The sequence below is a fragment of the Diadema setosum genome, chromosome 14, assembly GCF_964275005.1.
Source record: "Diadema setosum chromosome 14, eeDiaSeto1, whole genome shotgun sequence".
Classification (NCBI taxonomy): domain Eukaryota; kingdom Metazoa; phylum Echinodermata; class Echinoidea; order Diadematoida; family Diadematidae; genus Diadema; species Diadema setosum.
Window position 1 is genome coordinate 10,715,333 of NC_092698.1, and position 20,476 is coordinate 10,735,808.

The 20,476-nt window shown below is 37.0% G+C and overlaps 1 protein-coding gene across 1 annotated transcript; it reads right to left on the reverse strand.

Moving 5' to 3' along the window:
• Window positions 1–3,155: 3,155 nt before the first annotated feature.
• LOC140238013 (RUN domain-containing protein 3B-like) lies at window positions 3,156–20,145 on the reverse strand. The gene is made up of 12 exons (XM_072317942.1): window positions 19,970–20,145; window positions 18,568–18,683; window positions 17,367–17,500; window positions 14,264–14,349; window positions 12,667–12,756; window positions 11,372–11,452; window positions 10,032–10,170; window positions 7,714–7,817; window positions 6,412–6,594; window positions 5,443–5,635; window positions 4,601–4,681; window positions 3,156–3,272 (listed from the first exon to the last, which is right to left on the reverse strand). The coding sequence occupies exons 1-12, from the start codon at window positions 20,056–20,058 to the stop codon at window positions 3,201–3,203; spliced, it is 1,368 nt and encodes a 455-aa protein (XP_072174043.1). The 5' UTR covers window positions 20,059–20,145; the 3' UTR covers window positions 3,156–3,200.
• Window positions 20,146–20,476: the final 331 nt, after the last annotated feature.

A 20,476-nucleotide genomic window follows, 5' to 3' on the forward strand; every position in this document is an offset into this window, starting at 1 on the left:
ACCTACTTTGAAGCTCTGGTGTTGTGTTTTAGCACTAGCACTGGGCTTTAAGATTCTAAAACAACAAGGTGAAAGGTCTTTGGTTATCTAATGGATTGCCCAACAACTCCAATGGGTGGTAATTCTGCACAATTTTTTTTTCCCCACATGTTTTACCATGCTGGGCTGATCAAAGTGTCATAAGACATGTCAACTTAAGTCTTAAAGGGACAATACAGTACTGGTTGAGGTGGGGATTCATGTTTTGAACATTCCTAAGTGAGATAATGAGAAACCTCTTATGAAATATGAAAGTGCATGTAATTTTAAGAAGGATTCAACGTTTATTTGATGAAAACTGGTTTTCAAATGGCTGAGATATCCAAAAAAAGTGATAATAATAAAAGGAGACAGGCCATGCCTTTTATTAGAATCTCTTTGTTTCACCTTGTTTTTGGATATCTCGGCCATTTCAAAACCGATCTTCATCAAATAAACTTTAATACCCCTTAGAATTGCATGCTCTTTGACATTTCATCGAATGGTTTCTGAATATCTTGCAAGACGTTGAAAGCTAAATCCTCACCTCCACCAGAACTGTACACACCCTTTGAAATAAAAAAAAAAAAAAATCAAAAATAAAAATCAGTAACTGAACTTAGCTAAGTGTAAAAGCTGACACTTTTGTATGATTTCTTTTTGTTTGTCACATGGCCAATTTCAATGAATTTCAACAGTTGCTTCTTTTTTTCCCCCCACAACAGTACTTTTGCACATCAACAAATAATTGCAAAATATTCCACACTAACTGTAGCCATAAATACTCTGATTTTCCATGTAAAAGAGTACTAGTATTCAGTGATATTGTTTGGAACATGACATGTTGACCTTTATACTATCACTAACATTTTGATGTTTCATGTGAAAACCTGATCAATTCATTGTTGTAAATATGTGGACGCTCTACATTTTCCAAATTGTAAGTTCAGAGGTTGATACATGTCAATCTTAAGATGTAACAATTCATGCATATAGATTGATGCTTAGAAAGTTTCACTAATCTCGCATCACTTCATGGAGAAGTAAGTATACCTTGATGTCTGTCTACTTTCGGGTGCAGAACCATGTCAAGACTATACCTGGATTCACTTTATATGTGACACTTTATCAAATAAAAAACACAAGTCATTTCAGTCTAACAAGATATTAATACATGCCTAAGGGCAAAGTGATTTAATCTAAACAACTTCAAATCTAATTCAACTGTATAGAGCCCTGATACAAAATAATTGCAAATATATATTTAGAACCATGTCTCTCTATTCTAGATGGAAGAAATTCAATATGTATACCTGTCTGTTGGTTGAACATCTCAGAATTTTGTGACTCTCTTAAATTTTCTCCATCTGCATAGCCTAGGTTGAAAGTTGAATAAAGTTTTAAAATACTTTCAGACATGGACTTAACTTTCTATCTCAAGTCTGTCCCGTAGGACCTTCTTGTGTGGACAATAAATGCATAAAAAACCACTACAATCATTCCAAAGAGAAATCTAAAAGTGCACACATTTGTATCTGTCAATCACCAATGCAGTTAGCAGGAGTGGATCCAGGAATTCTGTAAAGAGGGGCGCCTTTACAAAATTAAAGGGGGGTCGCACGCACCCCTCCCCCTTTTTTTTTTCTTTTGATTTCTTTTGTTTTCACAAAAAATAAAGGGGGGCGCCCAGTGCGGTCCTCCCTGGATCGGCCACTGGGTAGTTTACATGACCTGAGGTCCGTTTCATGAAGTCATCACAAAAAAGTCTTTATATAAATCTCAGAAATGGCCACAGTCGCTCATATGTAGCTATATGAGACTTTCAAATCCACTTCATGAAGTCTCTCATGAGTGTGTCTTACGAGCGAAAGGTCTCTGTTAAGGCTTTCATGAAACGGACCCCTGGTTGATACATCAGAAGCTAGGCTTCACCATTGTTAGTGGCATAAATCAAACCAATAATGTGTTCCTTCAATTCAAAAGGTTTGAGAAGACACTAATCATTACCTGGTCATAAATCACATCTTGAGCACACAAACTCAAGAATATTGTCTATGCAACACATAATGGAAGAAGATTGATGGGTGAGAATTACATGAGACCAATCAATTGCAGCTGAAATAAGATGGAAAAAAATGATGATAGTGACTATGTGATCTGTGGATAAAGTAAAATAAACTGATAACATAAGCCTTTTCGCCACTCGATAAGCTGACAATCTGGATATCCATTTTTATCAATCACTAAAAATTTCACCCAATCTGAACACAAACAGCATGTATACTCAAACCAGATATAATATGGCTGCTAGTAAGACTGTAATATACACACAGGAAATGCAAAAATCTATTGCTCTCATATCATTCAGTATTCTTTGCCCTGTGGGAGATAGAGAAAATATCATTTTTATCATTTGCCTTCTGTAAAGTGTGTGGACACACACACACACACACACACACACACGACACACATATGCAATGACTGTTTCTCTCTCTCACTCTTTCTCATCAACCTTACTATTGAAACTAACAGTTCTTTACAGATATGTATACAGATATGTATCACGACTGCCTCACATTCTGGTTGAAACATCAATAGAATGTCATGTTAGAGGCTGTGAAAAATCTTTCACTCTGCTGTAATCTGTCTACAAGATAGACTTTAAATTTTGTACAAGATATACAACCCAGAAGATCATCAACTCCTTTTTCTGGTTGATGAACAAATCACAATACACAAAAGTGTGAGGTATATGGTGATAAGAAATTTGTATCTACATCAGTTTACTTTACTCTACAATTAAAGTTGGCAAGGTGAACAGTTTTCACTGATTAATACACGACCACAAAAGAATTACATTCAAAAAGTACAGAACTATGATAAAACAATGCTCTACACATGAAGACTACAAAAACTTACTTTCAGTGACCGCAATAAAGTATGTTGTGTTCATCAATACATGACAAATAAAACATGTTCAAAGTGTACCACATAAATTTGTCTTCATAAAAACCCAAAGGCAGGGCAGGGATATCTGATGAAGTAGAACACCATGCAAACTGGCTCACTACACATTTTCTGCTTCCAGCTAACTATTCAGTAAGTGTAGATAGTACTTCATACATTACACTATGAAGGCTGTTGTGAAGGCTCAAGTGCTGCCTTTCTACCCAGGACCGTTGCTATGACAACATGGGACTCGCTTCTGATGTCGATGCAAAGGAGACCGCACTCAGAGAGTCGGGAGAAAGAGTCTACAATGAAACCAATCACAAAATGTATCATAAGTCAATCTTTAGCAATAATATTAAAGAATACCACTGTTAGTCTGTTTTTTTTTCATATTTTGTCTTTCTTTGTTTCCTCTTGAATACCAGGTAATATTACAAGACCACATTACATTTGTACTTCAAGAAGTGCATGCTAAACAAATGCTGCTCATCATGTTTAGTTAGCAGTACTGTAAAAGTGGACATTTTCGTGCAATTCGTTCAACCCGAAACTAGCAGGAAAATAAAAGCACGCAGATATTTTTGCTTGCCATATGTTCCAGTAGTTGATGTCTTGATTCTGCCGAATTAACTACACATAAAACTCTTCTTACCCCACCAAGCGCAAAAAATTAGTCGTGCGAAAATATCCACTTTTACAGTATTTGTTTTGCAAGCACTTCTTGGCATACATGTTTAGTGGGATGGGAGATGGCAGCTTTTATGTGGTCCACCCTGTATGGAAGACATTCTAATTAATGCCATCACTCTCAATCATTAGTTACCCCATTCTTGTTCATGTATTAAGACATATACAAGAAATATCTATGCCTTAGATTCTACAGTCTGTTGCCATATTCCAAGAGGCCAAAATACCTATGGTTTGCTGCCATTCCTTGAGGCTGAAGGCCAAAGGGAACACAGCACCAGATCGCAGATATTTCCCGCATTATGTAAAAACGTGGAGGGGGCAACAATTTTATCATTTAGTATGATGACTGGACACTACATCGAGATCATTGGTATTTTTTTTTTTGTGTCAATTTCTTCTCGCGACAGATGTTATCACCACTTAACTCGTTGAGAACGAGTCCCGAGTATACTCGGGCAGGTGTCTATGGGAAATACGTGGTGTAGCAAAATCAAACTGTCCTCAACAGGTTAAGCCATGTTTGCCATCCACACAAGACTGATCAATGCATGTATGTGCACACTGAAGTCAAATTGTAACATGCGAAGTACAACGCGGGCAATGACCTCATCCACATAATACAGGGTTATATTGCGTGGCTGATTGAAAAATCAGAGTACAAAATTTGCCATCACTAAATGATAAATGCACAGCTTGGCTGCTTGTTTGCTTCATTATGTGTGGCATAATAGTATGTATCTTCAACCTTGGAGAAGAATGTGAAAAATTGGTACAATGGACATGCATATCTTGCACACATTACTCTCAAATTATGTTGATACTCCTTTAAACCACCGGATCAACAAACATGGTCATCTAAAAGAGGACCAATGCATTACAAGTTTACAGATGAATAATCAGCTCTACAGAAACACAAGAACACATGATAAAGTATTCTCACCCTGGCGTTGGTAAGAGGTGGTTGGTTTTCCGAGACACCAGAACTGCTGGTTTCAGTCGATCTAACACTGATAGCACTGATCTGTTGGAGGAAAATTGATAATTTACATTCATGTTTCTCTGTCCCAGACACACATAAGGATAAAAAAAAAACACACACAATAAACAAAACATTCATATGCTCTTCCACGAATTGACCTCTGTCATATCGACCTAACCGTATCTATAAAACAAATACCCCTCTATGTTCAAGCTGACTTTGACTGACAGAGTAATGATCAAATAAACCGGATGGTAGATGTTTCTTTACATTTTTAGCTTTGAATACTTACTTTAAATGAAATGGATTGTTTTCCTTGAGATTGAAGAAACATTGTTACTTGACTGTGCTTGCAAAATTGCATCAAAGATAAATCAGAAGTGCCTTCAGATTTAATGTGAATTGTATTAAGTTCACCACCTTCCACCAAATCGACACAAAATGTTTTGATAACAATTGTTTTGTTTTTTTTCACTATAGAGTTTGGGTCATATTGCTGCTCTAGCTAATTCTATAGAACTATGCAGATTGATACAAGAGAAAAAGTTCCTTAGTAAATTTCAATTTCCATGCAATCATTGACTGATGCAAAGTCCTAACATATAAACTGTGTTCTTTTTATTATTATAATTTGTTCAAATTTCATCTTTTAAAAAAATCTTAATAGGATACCTAAAAAAAAAAAAACCAACAACTTCTAGTTGAAGTCAATGGTTCCAATGATCTACAACTTCCAAATTAAGTATGAGGTAAATAGTTTCAAATAACGACAAAGGGCCCAAGGGACCTCCCTTGATACTTACCTGTGAGGTGAAGGAACCAGCTAAGGCTATGAGAGAGGGCGTGTCCTCTTTCTCCTTGCGTCCCAATCTAGGTATGGAGTAGGGTACCGTCTTTGTATCCCCACCCCCTTCCACTGTCGAGACCCCAGACTGAGTGGACACTGGACTCACTGACCGCTGGACATTAGTTTGATCAATGCTCTGCAAGCTCGATCTACATCAGGTTTTTTAAGAAATGAAGAGAAAAAAAAGGACATAGCACCTAATGCTTTTGGTGATTATCCTACAACTGCCAGTTCTCTGATTTAGTGATCAGATGTCTAAAATTTGAGAGAAATAGAGAAACACCTTATTTTGGTAAATACAGCAAATGCAAGGCTCGACACTAACTTGTTTCTTTTGGTGGCCTGGCAATGAAATTTGGTGCCCTGATCTTTTCTTAGAAACTTGTGGCCCAGCATCTATTTCTGGTGGCCCGCGGCCATCAGGCCACCGCTAATGTCAGATGGAAATGTTACAGAAAGCACCACTCATGTACATTGTACTTCGCAGTCTGGGTTCCTGCGATGAATCACGTAATGTTTGAATTATATGCCTCTATGAATTCAGAGTTCATCATTTGTTTGGTTCTTTATGCACGAAACATGGACCTTTGAAGTTTAATAAGACATGATTTCTAGAACTTTGCTACTGTTTGTTCAAACTTCAGCATCAATACAACTTCACCATGTACACATGACTTTGAATTATCTAATAGATGGATTCCTCCAAATTTCCAAGAACATCAAGATTTTTTCAGATTTAAATGAAGGAAGAATTGGGTAATAATCAGCATGCACTCTTCATACTGTGTTGACAACACAATATTGTATATTTGAGAATTGCATTTCCATTATACATCCTACTACAAGAATGATACAGAGTTCAGCTGAAATGACTTGCCAAATCCTGAGATCTGGCCATCGGGTCAACTACAATGAGGCAACTCACTGGTCAAGCGAGGTGGACGAGAGGCGAGGGTGATGAAGGCCAGAGATGCTATCCAGCGCTATCTCATCCTGCTCCGTTCTCATCATCATTGGGTGTGTCCGCTCCTGATGCTGCAACTGACCAGCAATGAGGTGCTCCTCCAACTCTCGTCTTGACATCAGCTGTGCCTCTTTCAGGTTGGCACTACTCATAACATTCAAACAGATTGTGGATGCATATTTTCAAGTATTTCAGTATTGGTCCTATGAAGCATGTCTAAAGTCTGTACTACTATTTTATTCACAGTTTATATTGATTGTAGATGCATACTTGTAACAGTTGCAAGTTAATTTTTGCCTTACATTAAAGCCAGGCCAAATCAGTAACATGGAACATAAAATGTAAACTTTACCAGAGATTGCATCCACTCATCTGTTGTAAAAGAACAATTCTTGGAATCCTGATACTGTCAAGGTTTCAATAATTGGTACCAGCTAATGCCTTTAAGAACTTTATAATCACATCTTACTGTAACAGTGGATATTTTCACGTGAGTGATTTTTCACACTCTGCAGAGTTGAGATAAATTTTCCATAAAAATTCCATACTTGTACATACAACAAGTAAAAATATTTATCTGATTTTAGTTTCGTGCCAGTTCCTGATAATGCAAAATGCGTGACATTTCCACATCGCAAAAATTTCCATTTTTACAATAGCAAAATATTGTATATTAAAGGACTGCACAAACTTTGTGACTATACCAAGATGATCATGAGCAATGAAAATGACTAGAAATTAAATAATGGTGAGACACACAACAAATGTATCTATAGGGGAAAACAAACCCCCTCCATCACTCTGTGCTGTCCAAACATGCCCACCACTTGCACTGCTTCTAACTGACGCATCAGTTAGAAGCAGTGCATGACGGTAGAACAGCTTTGGACAACACAAGCGGAGTTACTTGCACCCAAACACACAAATACATATACTGGTAATTTATATCTAATCAACTTCTACGTACAGGCCCTACTGAAGTTCCAACCAGACAAGACTACATGGATAGAAATTTGCCCATATACACTAACAACCCATGCATACTATAGGACAGGTTCCCAAAAGGGTGATCATTGACTACAAAGGTTTAAAGCTTATCATCTGTTATCATTCAGTGAAAGAGGTTAGGAATGTAGATACATACTACAAAGATTGCACAACTTTTCCATCCTTCTGAATGACAGTATGAGCCTGTGTTGTATAAGTGACAATAGGAGCCCATTTATCAAACCATTAAGGTAGAGACATATGAAGCATACATACACTTGGTCAGTCAGGTGCATAATCATGGTCTCCAGAGACTGAATTCTCCGTCGACTCTCAGCCAGCTGTTGTTCCCTCTGATTCACCACGTCTTCCAAGTAACCCTGCAGAAGAGAACAAGACCAAGCAGATTAAATATCAGTCCCACATCCAGAACACAGTCGTCCAACTAAGGACAGTAGATGGAAGTCTTGTTTTCTCAGGCTGTGGTCTATACCTTGTGTGTGTACACAAGTGAGTGTGTATCTTGATTTGACAATATTACGTTACTTAGACGTGTGGATTATTGAACTAGTGTTGAGTATTGTGATCAGGTTCTTGGAAGGTGCACTTAAGAATGACTTGTGAAACACAGTAAAAATATTGCAAAGTGTGCATGCATATTATTTGAGAGGTCTCTTATGGTGTGTCCTCTCACTCAAAGTGTCAAATTCCAAGTCTTTTTTTTTTTTCTTTTTAGTCTCACATTTTACAAGATACAGCAATAATACACAACTACTGTAAAACGAGGAATGTTTGCATGCATTTTAATTTCGTGAATTCCGCGAGAGCCAAGATTCGCAAAAATAAAAACGCATGCAAAAGTTCTTGTCTACACTATATGCATTGAATGTTAGAGGCAACTTGCAAAAATATCATAACTGTCATGGCTTTGTTTTATATTTATTCATATTTTAAGTATGTATATTGAAGAAGCTGGGTCACATCTGCTTAACAGAAAAAAAGAAAAATAATGATAATGAATAAATACACAAATGAAATATACATACAGCGTGTCCCACAAAAAATGCTAATGGCACTCTAGATGAGTATAGCATTAAAATCACAACATGATATTGTTTATATCTTTACAACCGTAAACTACAATTCATTTTCTACAAATGGATGACATTTTATGAGATATAGTCTAATAATCACAAAGATATGAGCATTTTTTCATTACACATCAGGACACCGCTCCATCCAAGTTTTGTATTAAGTAGTATGTGTAGTCAGGTTCAGCTAACAAAATTTGTTATCTATTCAAGTGGGGCCAATAATATCTATTCACGTTCAGCCACGGGCGTAAATCTTTTCTTTTGTTCAGGACTTGGGGATGACCTATTCATTCATCCCTCCCTGATGCGTTCAGCGAAACATGACGAAATCTGATCGAAATCTGAAAAGGGTACAAGATGAATTCGAGGCAGAATTCAATCAACGAGCACCATGCAAGGCGACAATATTCAGAAATGTGCTCAAATACAGGGAAACGGGTACAAGCAAAAACCTTAAAGGGAAGATAAACCCCAAGAACAATGTGGATTGAGTGAAAGCAGCAACATCAGTAGAACACATCAGTGAAAGTTTGAAGAAAATCGGACAATCGATGCAAAAGTTATGAATTTTTAAAGTTTTGGTGTTGGAACCGCTGGATGAGGAGACTACTAGAGGTTATGACGTATGAGTGGACTACAATATCAAGAAAATATAAAGAAAATACTACAAAAATCCATTTTTCATGAAAATTACAAATTCCATCAACTTGATATTGACATATGTTAAGGGTAGCAATTATTCCCCCTGCTTTCTGAAAGCGGTTGTTCCACTGCTCTTTCATAATTCTAGAAAAGTGAATTTTTGTTGAATATCCTTTATATTTTCTTTGTATTGTTGTCCACTCATACGTCATATCCTCTAGTAGTCTCCTCATCCAGCGGTTCCAACACCAAAACTTTAAAAATTCATAACTTTTGCATCGATTGTCCGATTTTTCTCAAACTTTCACTGATGTGTTCTACTAATGTTGCTGCTTTCACTCAATCCACATTGCTCTTTGGGTTTACCTTCCCTTTAACAAGGGCAGATCGGGGAGAAGAGTAAAAGTTAGAACACAAGAAAACATTGACATGGTCCACGTGAGGCAAAGCCTCATTCAAGAACCGCGACAAAGTTGCAGGAGAAGCAGCGTTCCACACGTAATTTGACTACGTACTTTATTCAACATAATAACGAAACTTGGATTGAGAGGTTTTCTGATGAGTCCTGAAAGAAGGCTCATATCTCTGTGTTCAATGGACAATATCGCATAAAATTTAAGCCAGTAGTATAAAATGAATGCTAGCTTGCGATTATAAAATCATATACAATATGATTTGGTAATTTTCAAATTATACTCATTTAGAAAGCCATTAGCATTTTTTGTGGGACACCCTGTATATACATCTAAAAGCAATCTCATAATAAGACTGATAAGGATTGGAAACAAAGAGTTAGATGAAAGTGTAAGATATAGACTCACTCTGTGCTTTATGTCAGTGGTTATATAATGGGGTTACCTTTTGGGCTGCTGCAACCTTATACTGTGCCTGGAGCTGGGTCAACTTGTCCGAGGGTGAGGACTCGTCCAGCTGGTTTGGCTGAGAAGGAGCAAACAGGCGTTGCTCTTGCAGCAGGTTGTCCTGGCTTTCCTCATCACTAATAAACCATAAAGTATTCAAATATACACACATCATTCTGACAGTTTTCTTTTTGTAGCATTTCCACTCTTCAGCAGCAGGTCAATAACATTTGATGCAAGCTAAGAGTCTTGTACCTGATGAGGGGAATACTTAGTACCAGAGCAAACATAAGCCACTCACTCATTTATTCATCTGTTCTTTATACAGAGTAACCCATTGACTATGATAAAGGTGATCTTTCCTTGGATCCTGAATCTCAGCTAACACATGCATATAAAATACATGTACTGCACATACCTTGATATCTGAACAAAGGTGTACAGATGCTAGATATGTTTTTCTTTTTTTAATCACACATAAAAGATAGGAAGAAACAATAAAATGATTCTTACAAGCATTACATGAACATTGAATACTATCACAAATATTCATACATTTTTAATATGCACTTGCAAGTTGCGTATATCATTAAATATATCAAACCAATCCTAGTTCAAGTACATGGAATAAACAGCATTCAGAATGCATCTACCAAGTGCCTAAAAGACAGTTTGTTTTGGGTTGTTACTCTTTTTGAGGTGTTTGTTTTTTAATGAGGAGCTGGTTTTATTTTGGCATAAATATCCTGTTCTTTCTAGGATTAAAATGATGTTGGTATTACTTGACACATAAATAGTTCAAGTTACAAAGACTTAGTATCTTTAAAAGAGCTGCACATTAGCTGACAATGCTGGCTAAGGCAATGAACTTTTCATGAAGCTCACTGCCATGGGATATGTTGGCAGTGATTGTAGGTTTACACAATGCATTTTCTTGTTAAAAGCTCTTGGCTGCAGCTTTTTAAAAGACAGGATACTTGAACAATGCACCTGAGCACAGTAACAGCCATACAAATTAAACACTGAAAATGAAAAGCTGTCACCATTTGCAGCTGACACGGAATTCCACCAAACATTTGACATGTTACAGATTATGATACATTTAAATTCACACTGAAACTCCCCTTTTTATGATTGCTCATTAGGTTACTGCTTTAAGAAAGTCGTAATTGTATGTTCTTGCTTATACATACATGCATAGAGAGGCTATCTTGTGATATTATGTGTTTCTCAGGACTGACTATTATCATTATTATTGTGGGTCAAAAGTCACAACAGCACAGATTTTCAAGCAGCTTCCTGCTTGAAAAGAAGAAGTGGAGGAACACAAAACCTCACCTGATTTGAAACCTAAGGTAAGGAGTGTAGTCAATCACACTAGCTACTCCTGTTTCAAGTTTCTCTCCCTTCACACAACAACTGCAAAAACAATGGATGTTAGAGACACAGGGTTTATATGCATGATATAAGAATACAATTGTAAGTAAATGCATGTTATTGAACTGAAGAACAGACTATCTCATGCATGCAATCCCTGGGACAAATGTCTGCTCTTGGGACAACTTTCAAAGCTCCTTGCACCACTATCCAAAATATGTGAGGCAAAAAGAAATATTGCATACCAATACATATGATGTATAATTTGAAAAAAAAAAAAAAAGAAGAAGAAAGAAATACAGCCACTTTTAATGTTAATTGTGCATACATCTGACAAACGTGACTGAGAGATTGGTTTAGTGGACTTTGGTCTTGACAGTATCTAAAGTTTATTATTATTATTATTATTATTATTATTATTATTATTATTATTATTATCATTATTATTATTATTATTATTATTATTATTATTATTATTATTATTATTATTATTATTATTATTATTATTATTATTATTATTATTATCATTATTATTATTATTATTATTATTATCTATAAAAAAAAAACAATAGCTGTGAGGGCTGAAGATAAACTTTGATATTTCTTAGGTATTGTAATGTCAGTTAAAGGACAAGTTCACCTTCATAAACATAAGGATTGAGAGAATGCAGCAATGTTAGTAGAACACATCATTGAAAGTTTGAGGAAAATTGGACAATCGATGCAAAAGTTAATGAATTTTTAAAATTTTTGTGTTGGAACCGCTGGATGATGAGACTACTAAGGCTCGTGATGTCATACGAGTACAACAGTATAAAGAAAATGTAAAGAAAATTCAAACATATTTTCATGTTTTTCGCATAATAAAAGAGCACTTGACTTGCCTCTTTCTAAAGGCAATGGAAATAATATTACTCATAACATAATACATGTCAGTAACGAGTCGAGGGAATGTGTACTTAACTGACATTACAATACCTAAGAAATATCAAAGTTTATCTTCAGCCCTCTCAGCTATTGTTTTTTTTTCTATAGATAATAATAATAAACTTTAGATACCGTCAAGACCAAAGTCCAATAAACCAATCTCTCAGTCATGTTTGTCAGATGTATGTACAATTCAGAGAATTTTTTTTTTTTTTTTTGGGGGGGGGTGGAGGTTAGGGACTCTGAGTGATACCTTGTAGGGTGCACAGGCTATGAGTTCTCTGTCCATAAGCACAGTTTCTTTAATCTATAAATAGGTATCCGCTCACCTGAAATCTATGCAATCAAGATTCAGTAGTGCCTTTACCAAGACTGGTGCCTCCTCACTTCTCATGAATGATCCTTCACCATAGAAAGCTCTGCAAACCAGAAATGACCATTAACCAGACTTTATATCAGAAGAAATGATAGGGTAGACAGGGAATGGTCCTTGATGCTATATCAAATGGCACTCTTGTTTGTGTCAATTCATGTAAAGCTCAAAGTTTATTCACACATGGTACTTTCATCACTTTCCACACTATGCATAAATTTGTTTGACGAACATACATACAGATACTTCTGTCATCTGTCCCTCTATATCTCACTTCACTCAGCTTGACTGACTTAAACCCAGGTGCGTAAAACAGGCATCTGCACTCAGCTTATGGAGTTTCACCAAATGTTTCCCCTAGTTTTTGGTATCTTTGACCGGCGAGACATGAAACCTAAAATCTAAACAACATACACTTTAAACTTGTGTGAGGCCTTTTAGTTTCATCATTTGTACCTTAGACATGCTCACATTTTTGTTAATGACTTTATGCCGTTAACTTCCTGATGTTCCAAAACTGATTTATTCTTTATATGACAGCATCTTTGGTACCTTGGAGTACCAACTAAAATTCACCACTTTGTTGATTTATTTTCCCCACTGTATCCAGGGTTACCCCAAAACGGTGAAAGCAATCTAGAGTGCTTTATGTGGAAAAAAAAAAAATTGTTGAGTTAATGATCTTTACCCAACACCAAATGAATGCTAAAATACATCAAATAAATGCTGCAATATTTTTTTTTCTCTCTTTCTCTGCTTACAGGTACCAAACAGTGTAATGCTAATGCCATGCCACTACGATGGTAGCTTAGCTCAGTTCAGCTGCAGCACTCAGCAGCCGCATTCAGCAGCAGCACCAGTACCCCTGCACTATACATTACAAGTCCTCAGCTGAAAATAAGTACTAATGGGCAGAGTGCGTGGGTTAAAATGATCTCTTTCTGAAGCACTGTTAAAACTTTAATAAACATTTTCATTGAAACAAAAAAAAATGTTGAAATATAATATATCATTATCATTATGATTATTGCATTGTTTACTAATAACAGAGATGAATTGGCATTGGGATCATTCTCCCAATAGTTAAAATTTGGCCACCATGATAGCAGTGTGTAACTGTACATCTTTTGAACGTGAGATGGTGCTACACAACACCTTAACCTGAGGTATGACAGTACTCTGGTTTATACTGCATGCAAACTCATACAATTATATCAGGAAATATTAGCGTATCTCTTTCTTTGCATGTATACTGTTATGTATGGTGCAATATAAAAACTGAAAAGTCTGTACCTCTGGTTAAGACTTTGTCTAACTTTGGAGAGTAATCAAAGAAAACAGTTATATCTCATAAAAAAATTTGTCTAATTTGAAGGAGAAATCAAATTGACCAGTCTATAGCTAATGTACAGATTTTGTCTAATTTGAGAAAGAAGTAAGTCAAATTGAACAGTCTATATCTCACAAAATTACCAGTAGTTTGTTTGTGTGTCGACGATAATTATTTGATCTCGTTCTAGTTAGCGCTGTTCTCAGTACCACAGCTAACTTACCGAAGAGCTTTGCCATTCTGAAGAGATGTCATCAAGTGCTTTCCTAGCTTCTTTTCCATCAAAGCCAGCCGCAACCACGCTCTACCCTGAAACATTGACAAAAATTACACTTGTTAAACATTTTTTAATCAGCAACTTTTTTTGCTGAGTCTGAATGTTTCTAGTGGGGCAGTTTGGGGAACTGACTCAATTCAATGATGTTATCTAAAAGTTGGTTGATATGAAACATAGAAACTGTTTGGCAGTTTACGTTTTAACTGGGACCTACGCTCAACAAGCTCGCTTCTAAGTAGGTTCCTTCATATTTCTTTAGCATTCATTCACAGATTCCAAACTTAACAGATCGACCACTATTATGTTTTATATATTTGCAATATCTTATGTATGTCATGCATTTCATTTAATTTTCTAATATTTGATGTAATTTTTCATCGAGAAATATGAAAATAAATTGAAATTGAAATTGAAATTGACTTAACTTAGAGGTTGGACAAAGGACAAGAGTACGAACTATACAGACCTAATTAGAGAAAACAATAATAGAAGACTGACCAATTCTCGTGATGATTGTATAACATGTAAATAGTCTCATGTATCCCCCCCTTTTTTTTTTTTCTAGTAGCATATAGATTTCCAGGCGAACTATCAAAAAAACTAGAAATGTCGCTTTGGCGACTGGTATGCCTCCGCCATAATGCATGATTTTCCCAACCGGTGTAGATAGTACATGTGGACACTGTGTGATTACATTTTCACAAAATTGGCAAAATATTGGAATGACAAGTTTGTCACAAATGTGTTGAATGTTCACCTTCCTTGACGTAGGTTTAATTGGATGAATAGGAGAGCATGTATCTAGGGATTTAAGGACTTTAACTTGACTTTGACCCATTCATACATTTAGGCATTGAGTAATTTTCAAGGTACAGGTGTGGAGAAAAAGTGCAATTTCTGAATTGAATAGTAAATTGTTACCATTTTCATCTAGCCCTTGACCCTAAAATTCATAAGATAATTACTTTCAGGTAGAACATGCATAATATGTACTAAGTTTCAAGGTAACTTGAGCCACTTCCGAGATATGGAGGAAAAAGTTAGTTCAGCACTTTCACTTGATCTTTGACCTTTTGACCTTTGAGGCAAAAAGAGAAAAAAAAAACTTTCCAGAGAATTTCTATTAGGTTACACATGCATACACCAAGTGTAAAAAAATAACCCTGCTGGCATTGCATAAATATGAGGGTAATAGTAAAATTTTGAAGTCTTGCACTTGACCTTTGACCCCTGACCATTGACCCCATGAACCCTACATTCTTTAGATAATCACTTCCAGTCAGTATATGTATATACTATGTTCCATGAAGATACCTTGAACAATTTTCCAAGGTACGGAGAAAAAAAAGAAGTTTCAATATTTTTACTTGACCTTTTGACCTTTGACCTTTGACCTCATGACCCAAACTTTCACCAGAGAATCTTAATTGGGTAATACATGTATACACTAAGTTTCAAGAAAATCTCTTCAGGCATTCAATAGATATGGTGGAAATAGTGAAATTTTATGTATTTGACCCTGACCTTTTGACCTTTGACCTTTGAACTCATGACCCAAACTTTCACCAGAGAATCTTAATTGGGTAAAACATGTATACACTAAGTTTCAAGAAAATTATTCAGGCATTCAATAGATATGGTGGAAATAGTGACATTTTATGTATTTGACCTTGACCATATGACCTTTGACCTTGAGCATGTGCACTAAAAAGTTGATAGGCACAACTTCACCCCCTAATACACATACATGCCAAGTTTCATTAGGATACCTCAACAGGTTTCGATAGTTACCTTGTCCACAAAATTCATTACGGACGGACGGAAGGACGGACGGACGGACGGACGGACGGAAGGACGGACGGACGGACGGACGGACGGACAACCCGAAAACATAATGCCTCCGGCACCACTTCGTGGCGGAGGCATAAAAATCATATTGTTATGTTATGTTATGTTCTTATGTTATGTAACTTCCTTTTAGTGTGAAACATCCTTTTAGTGTGAAACATAGGCTATGTTAGGATAGCCATCTTATCCATTAAATGTTGACTTCGACAATCTTTTGCAAGACAGTATGCTCAGTTTTGAACGATATTAATCATATATGGCATCAATTTGATGTGTGACGAGCTTGAATGTGTGCTCGTTTATGACATTAACAAGTTTGAAAGTACTTGTTCAATCGTTCGTCAATTTGACATTAGTATGGGAGAGTATGGAAGGAAACCCTTACTTAACAGGATAGGATTGATAGTGAATTTATTCTATGTTGATTCTTCAATATGAAGTACATGGGCCCCTCATAACATACAGTAGACGCTATTAATACCTTGAGTATACCTGTTGACCTTCCACCATATTAATGAGATATTCAGTAGCATGTTCCATTAAATTTGAAGTTATTTCAGCATACTCTTTTCGTGAAAGATTTGATCAAGTATAGTTCAGCGTGCATGGATGGATGACATTTGACTCAATTTGATTGTTTCTAGTAATATACATGTGACATGAATACATACAAGTTTGAAAGTACTTGTCATGAACGATCCCAAGTAGCGAAACATCCGCTACACAACATTACATCGTATTCCTTAGCACAATTGTTCTATTCACAGATTCTTGAATGTTTTAGTGAATTTCAGTATTCAAATGGAAGTGATATGTCCTTCAAAATAAGTTCATTGTTCCAGCTATTTCTCTACTCTTACTTGATGACTAAAATTTACAATCAGGGGACTCAAACGTAACATTTATTCCTCTATGAATGTCCTGCAGGTAAAACTAAATCCATAGATAAATGACAACAATATTTAGAAAGTTCTGTTGAAAGGTTTTCTAAGTTGCTAAATATTTGATGTCCAGACACTACAGAAATGACAATATCATGTCATCTCCTTTGTCATCATCATCGTCTCCATGATATAAACATCATCCATTCCTCCCCTAATATCTGAACGTTATAAATTCCTCTACAATTACAAGTATATCACTCTGTCTCTCAGCAGTTGCCCCACATTCTATCCATTCTATGGTCTTTTGCAAAAAATACCTTAGCTTTGGGTGAGCGCACATCCTCCATTTGAATGATGTTGTTGATACAGCTCTCATTCCCACTACTACATACTGCTCTGATGAAATGCCAGAAATCTCTTGGCTCCTCAAGTCCAAACCATGAAATCTGACCTGGAAAGTAATTGATACAGACAATTCAATTAAATTGACACAAATACTTCAATGCATAATACAGAGCAATTAAAAAATACATAAATAAAGATATATGCACAAAAAGTTACACCTTTTATGACCAATATGAAACATAATTATGCTTAAGTACCTGTAGAACTATGATACTGAAACAAATTTACAGAAGTATAACTGCTTGTAAGTGAGTACTCTCAGTCAAAGATTCTTACTATACTCTGTGTTGAAGGGTTGGAAGCATTTAAAAAAAAAAAAAAAAAAAGTTAATGAGTCCATGCTTCACAGAACATTGATTCTCATCAGTAACATTGGGTGATTTCAAGTTCGGTGCTAGTGCTAGTGCTAGTGCTATCTCAGCACTAGCACCGGCGATAAAACCGAACTTGAAATCACGTCGGTGTTGGGAGTTGACCTCAAAATTATGACGTATTTCCGGTAGTTGGTGCTGGGCTCGGTGTTGAATGTTGTCTGCTGAACCCAGCTCCGCCGTTTGTGTTAGTGATTTACGTGCTTTTTCCCCATTGACTAACACTAACCCCTAGGGATTATCATTTTCTTCATTTCAAGTTCGGTGCTGGTGTTAGCGTTGCCGTGCGAGATCCGTATTCACTTCCATAATAGATGCACGTTTTACATGCAAAGTCTATGCTAATGCAGTGGTTGCCCACGTAAACGTATATGAACACTCCAGACATGGCTATATAAATCTGAGCCTGGGAGCAAAATTAAGACAGTTGTATTTTGGGAAATGGATGAAATTTGTAGCATTTTAATCCATCTTCCTTACTATATGTCTTAAACTAAGCAGTTTTGGCAACATCTTTTAATATTTGACTGTAATCACGCGCCATCACTTTTTTCGTTGCGCAATTCCAGCAGAGCTCGCGGTGCTGTGATTCCAACACCTAGTGCTGGTGATCGATAATTTTGATCGGTATCGCCTCGTTAATCTGACCGTCGGTGTTGGAGCTCGATTTAACGCTGTTATTTGGCGGCTAGCACTAGCACTAGCACTAGCACCGAACTTGAAATCACCCATTGTTACTTACCCTTTAGCCTATGGCTGAGGATATGTTCCATGATAGTAGCAAGGTTCTTGAATTCTGGGCAGGAGTCATCGATGGCTTGGTATTGTGACTTTCCAATTAATGATTTGATGGCCAATCTGGAAAGCAAGATCACTGTATGAGAACATTTTATCTGCCATTCAATACTTCATTTAATATTGTATGATACGTCATATATACATATATTTTGCAAGGGATTCTATTTTCACAAATTTTGCTGGTCGCGAAATTTTACAGCGCACAAGCCATGCAAGCTGGGGGATTTTCAGAGCAAGCTTGCAAATGCACGGGCGCTCTATTGCATGGCTTGCAAGCTGTCTGCCTTGGATGCCATGGGACGCTTGCATGAAAGGCACCTGTAGAACATGTACCTACAAAGTGATTAGTGTGCTGACAAATTTGAGTGTACCCATCTACTCTGTCAGTGTGGAATGGCAATTTGGAATAAACGCACAAAATCAGATCAGGTTAGTTTTTATTTTATTTTTCTCTAAAATGTCAGATTTCACAGTTTTAAGGGGATGGGGCTGATTCGTACGTGGAGAGGTGAGAACCACAGGAAAAAAGCACCAAAGATTGTGACACAGATCAGGCCAATGTATGCAGCAGCCTTGCATTGAGTGAACCCGCTACACACTAGCATGTACTAGCAAGTAGCAACCATGTGTGGGTGCACATTGGCTGATCAAAACTCATTTGTTGTCAAAAAGCGCAGACAAATTTTTTTTTCTCATTTTTTTCATCATGAAAAGTGGACATGTGTGTGTAAACTAGTGTAAACGAAAGATCGTTGTGCGACGCGAACTTACAACAATTTATATAAGTTTACCCATAACTACGGTAGGGCCGGTATTAAATAAAACTACACAGTTTAGATCCTAGACTATACATTCCTACTGTTTATGTCAGATGTGGGCTGGATGAGCTGAGAAGTGAACAGGGATGAGCACTGCACTGATTGATTGACATGATTGACGGGGCCTCATGACATGGAGCATGGTTGGGATGCGGCGCGGCGAGGAGGAGGGATCCGAAGTTATAATTATGAGCAGACCAGAAGCCCCCCTCCCTTCCTTCCCCCCCCCCCCCCATGAGCATGAGCGAGCGGGTTTCCTGACTGCTGGAGTAAATTTTAGAACTCAAGACTCTAACCAGTTAACTAAACGTCAGCTATTTTTTGATTCTACAGAACTACGCCACAATGTAATGTTACAGGTTTGTAGGCCCTACAAGCTAACCACAAGCACAATAACTAGAAAAGTAGGATTAAAAAAGAACCCTAATTAGAAGACTAGGCCCAGATATTATCTAATTGTTTTATTGATACGATATTTATCCTTTAACGTTAGATCTACGTTACGTTTTGTGTGTTTGTGGGACTTACCTTCCAACGCACAAGAGATTTTGACGATGGACTGACATCTGATACTTTATTTCCTCCATTTTTGCACCGTTTATACTTGTAAAGTTCATCCTGGATGATCTTTTGCTTCAGAACGTATTATTAGACCCTACTTTGCTTCGTCCATCCACGATCCTACCTCCTCCGTCGACATGGACAGTGTAATACCAATGAATACGGCGGTGTCCAGCTGAGCCACTGTACTCTACCTTACCTACTAGACCTACCTAGAATCCTATTTTGCTGTAGCAGCAGCTAGCATGCAGCAGCATAGCAGAGAAGGGAATACACCGGACTGAGAGAGCAGCGATGCGATGCGCGCGATCGCGAAAGCATAGCAGAGCATGCAGGGCACGATGAGCTAGCACTGTACTACTGGGCACGAGCAACAACAACAACAGAGGTGCCTGCAATCTCGACCAGCCAGATATTCGGCCTGCCTCTCAAAGTACTACGGACTCCGAGTACTGAGTTGTACTCTGAAACCGG

What these genes read in the sequence shown, in the direction of transcription:
- LOC140238013 (XM_072317942.1), bottom strand. Translation starts at nt 20,058, where the DNA reads ATGAACTTTACAAGTATAAACGGTGCAAAAATGGAGGAAATAAAGTAT. An exon ending in CCTCAGCCATAGGCTAAAGG is followed by an intron (nt 17,501 to 18,567) that starts GTAAGTAACAAT and finishes ATTACTTTCCAG; the next exon opens with GTCAGATTTCATGGTTTGGA. An exon ending in TGCGCTCACCCAAAGCTAAG is followed by an intron (nt 14,350 to 17,366) that starts GTATTTTTTGCA and finishes TCAATGTTTCAG; the next exon opens with GGTAGAGCGTGGTTGCGGCT.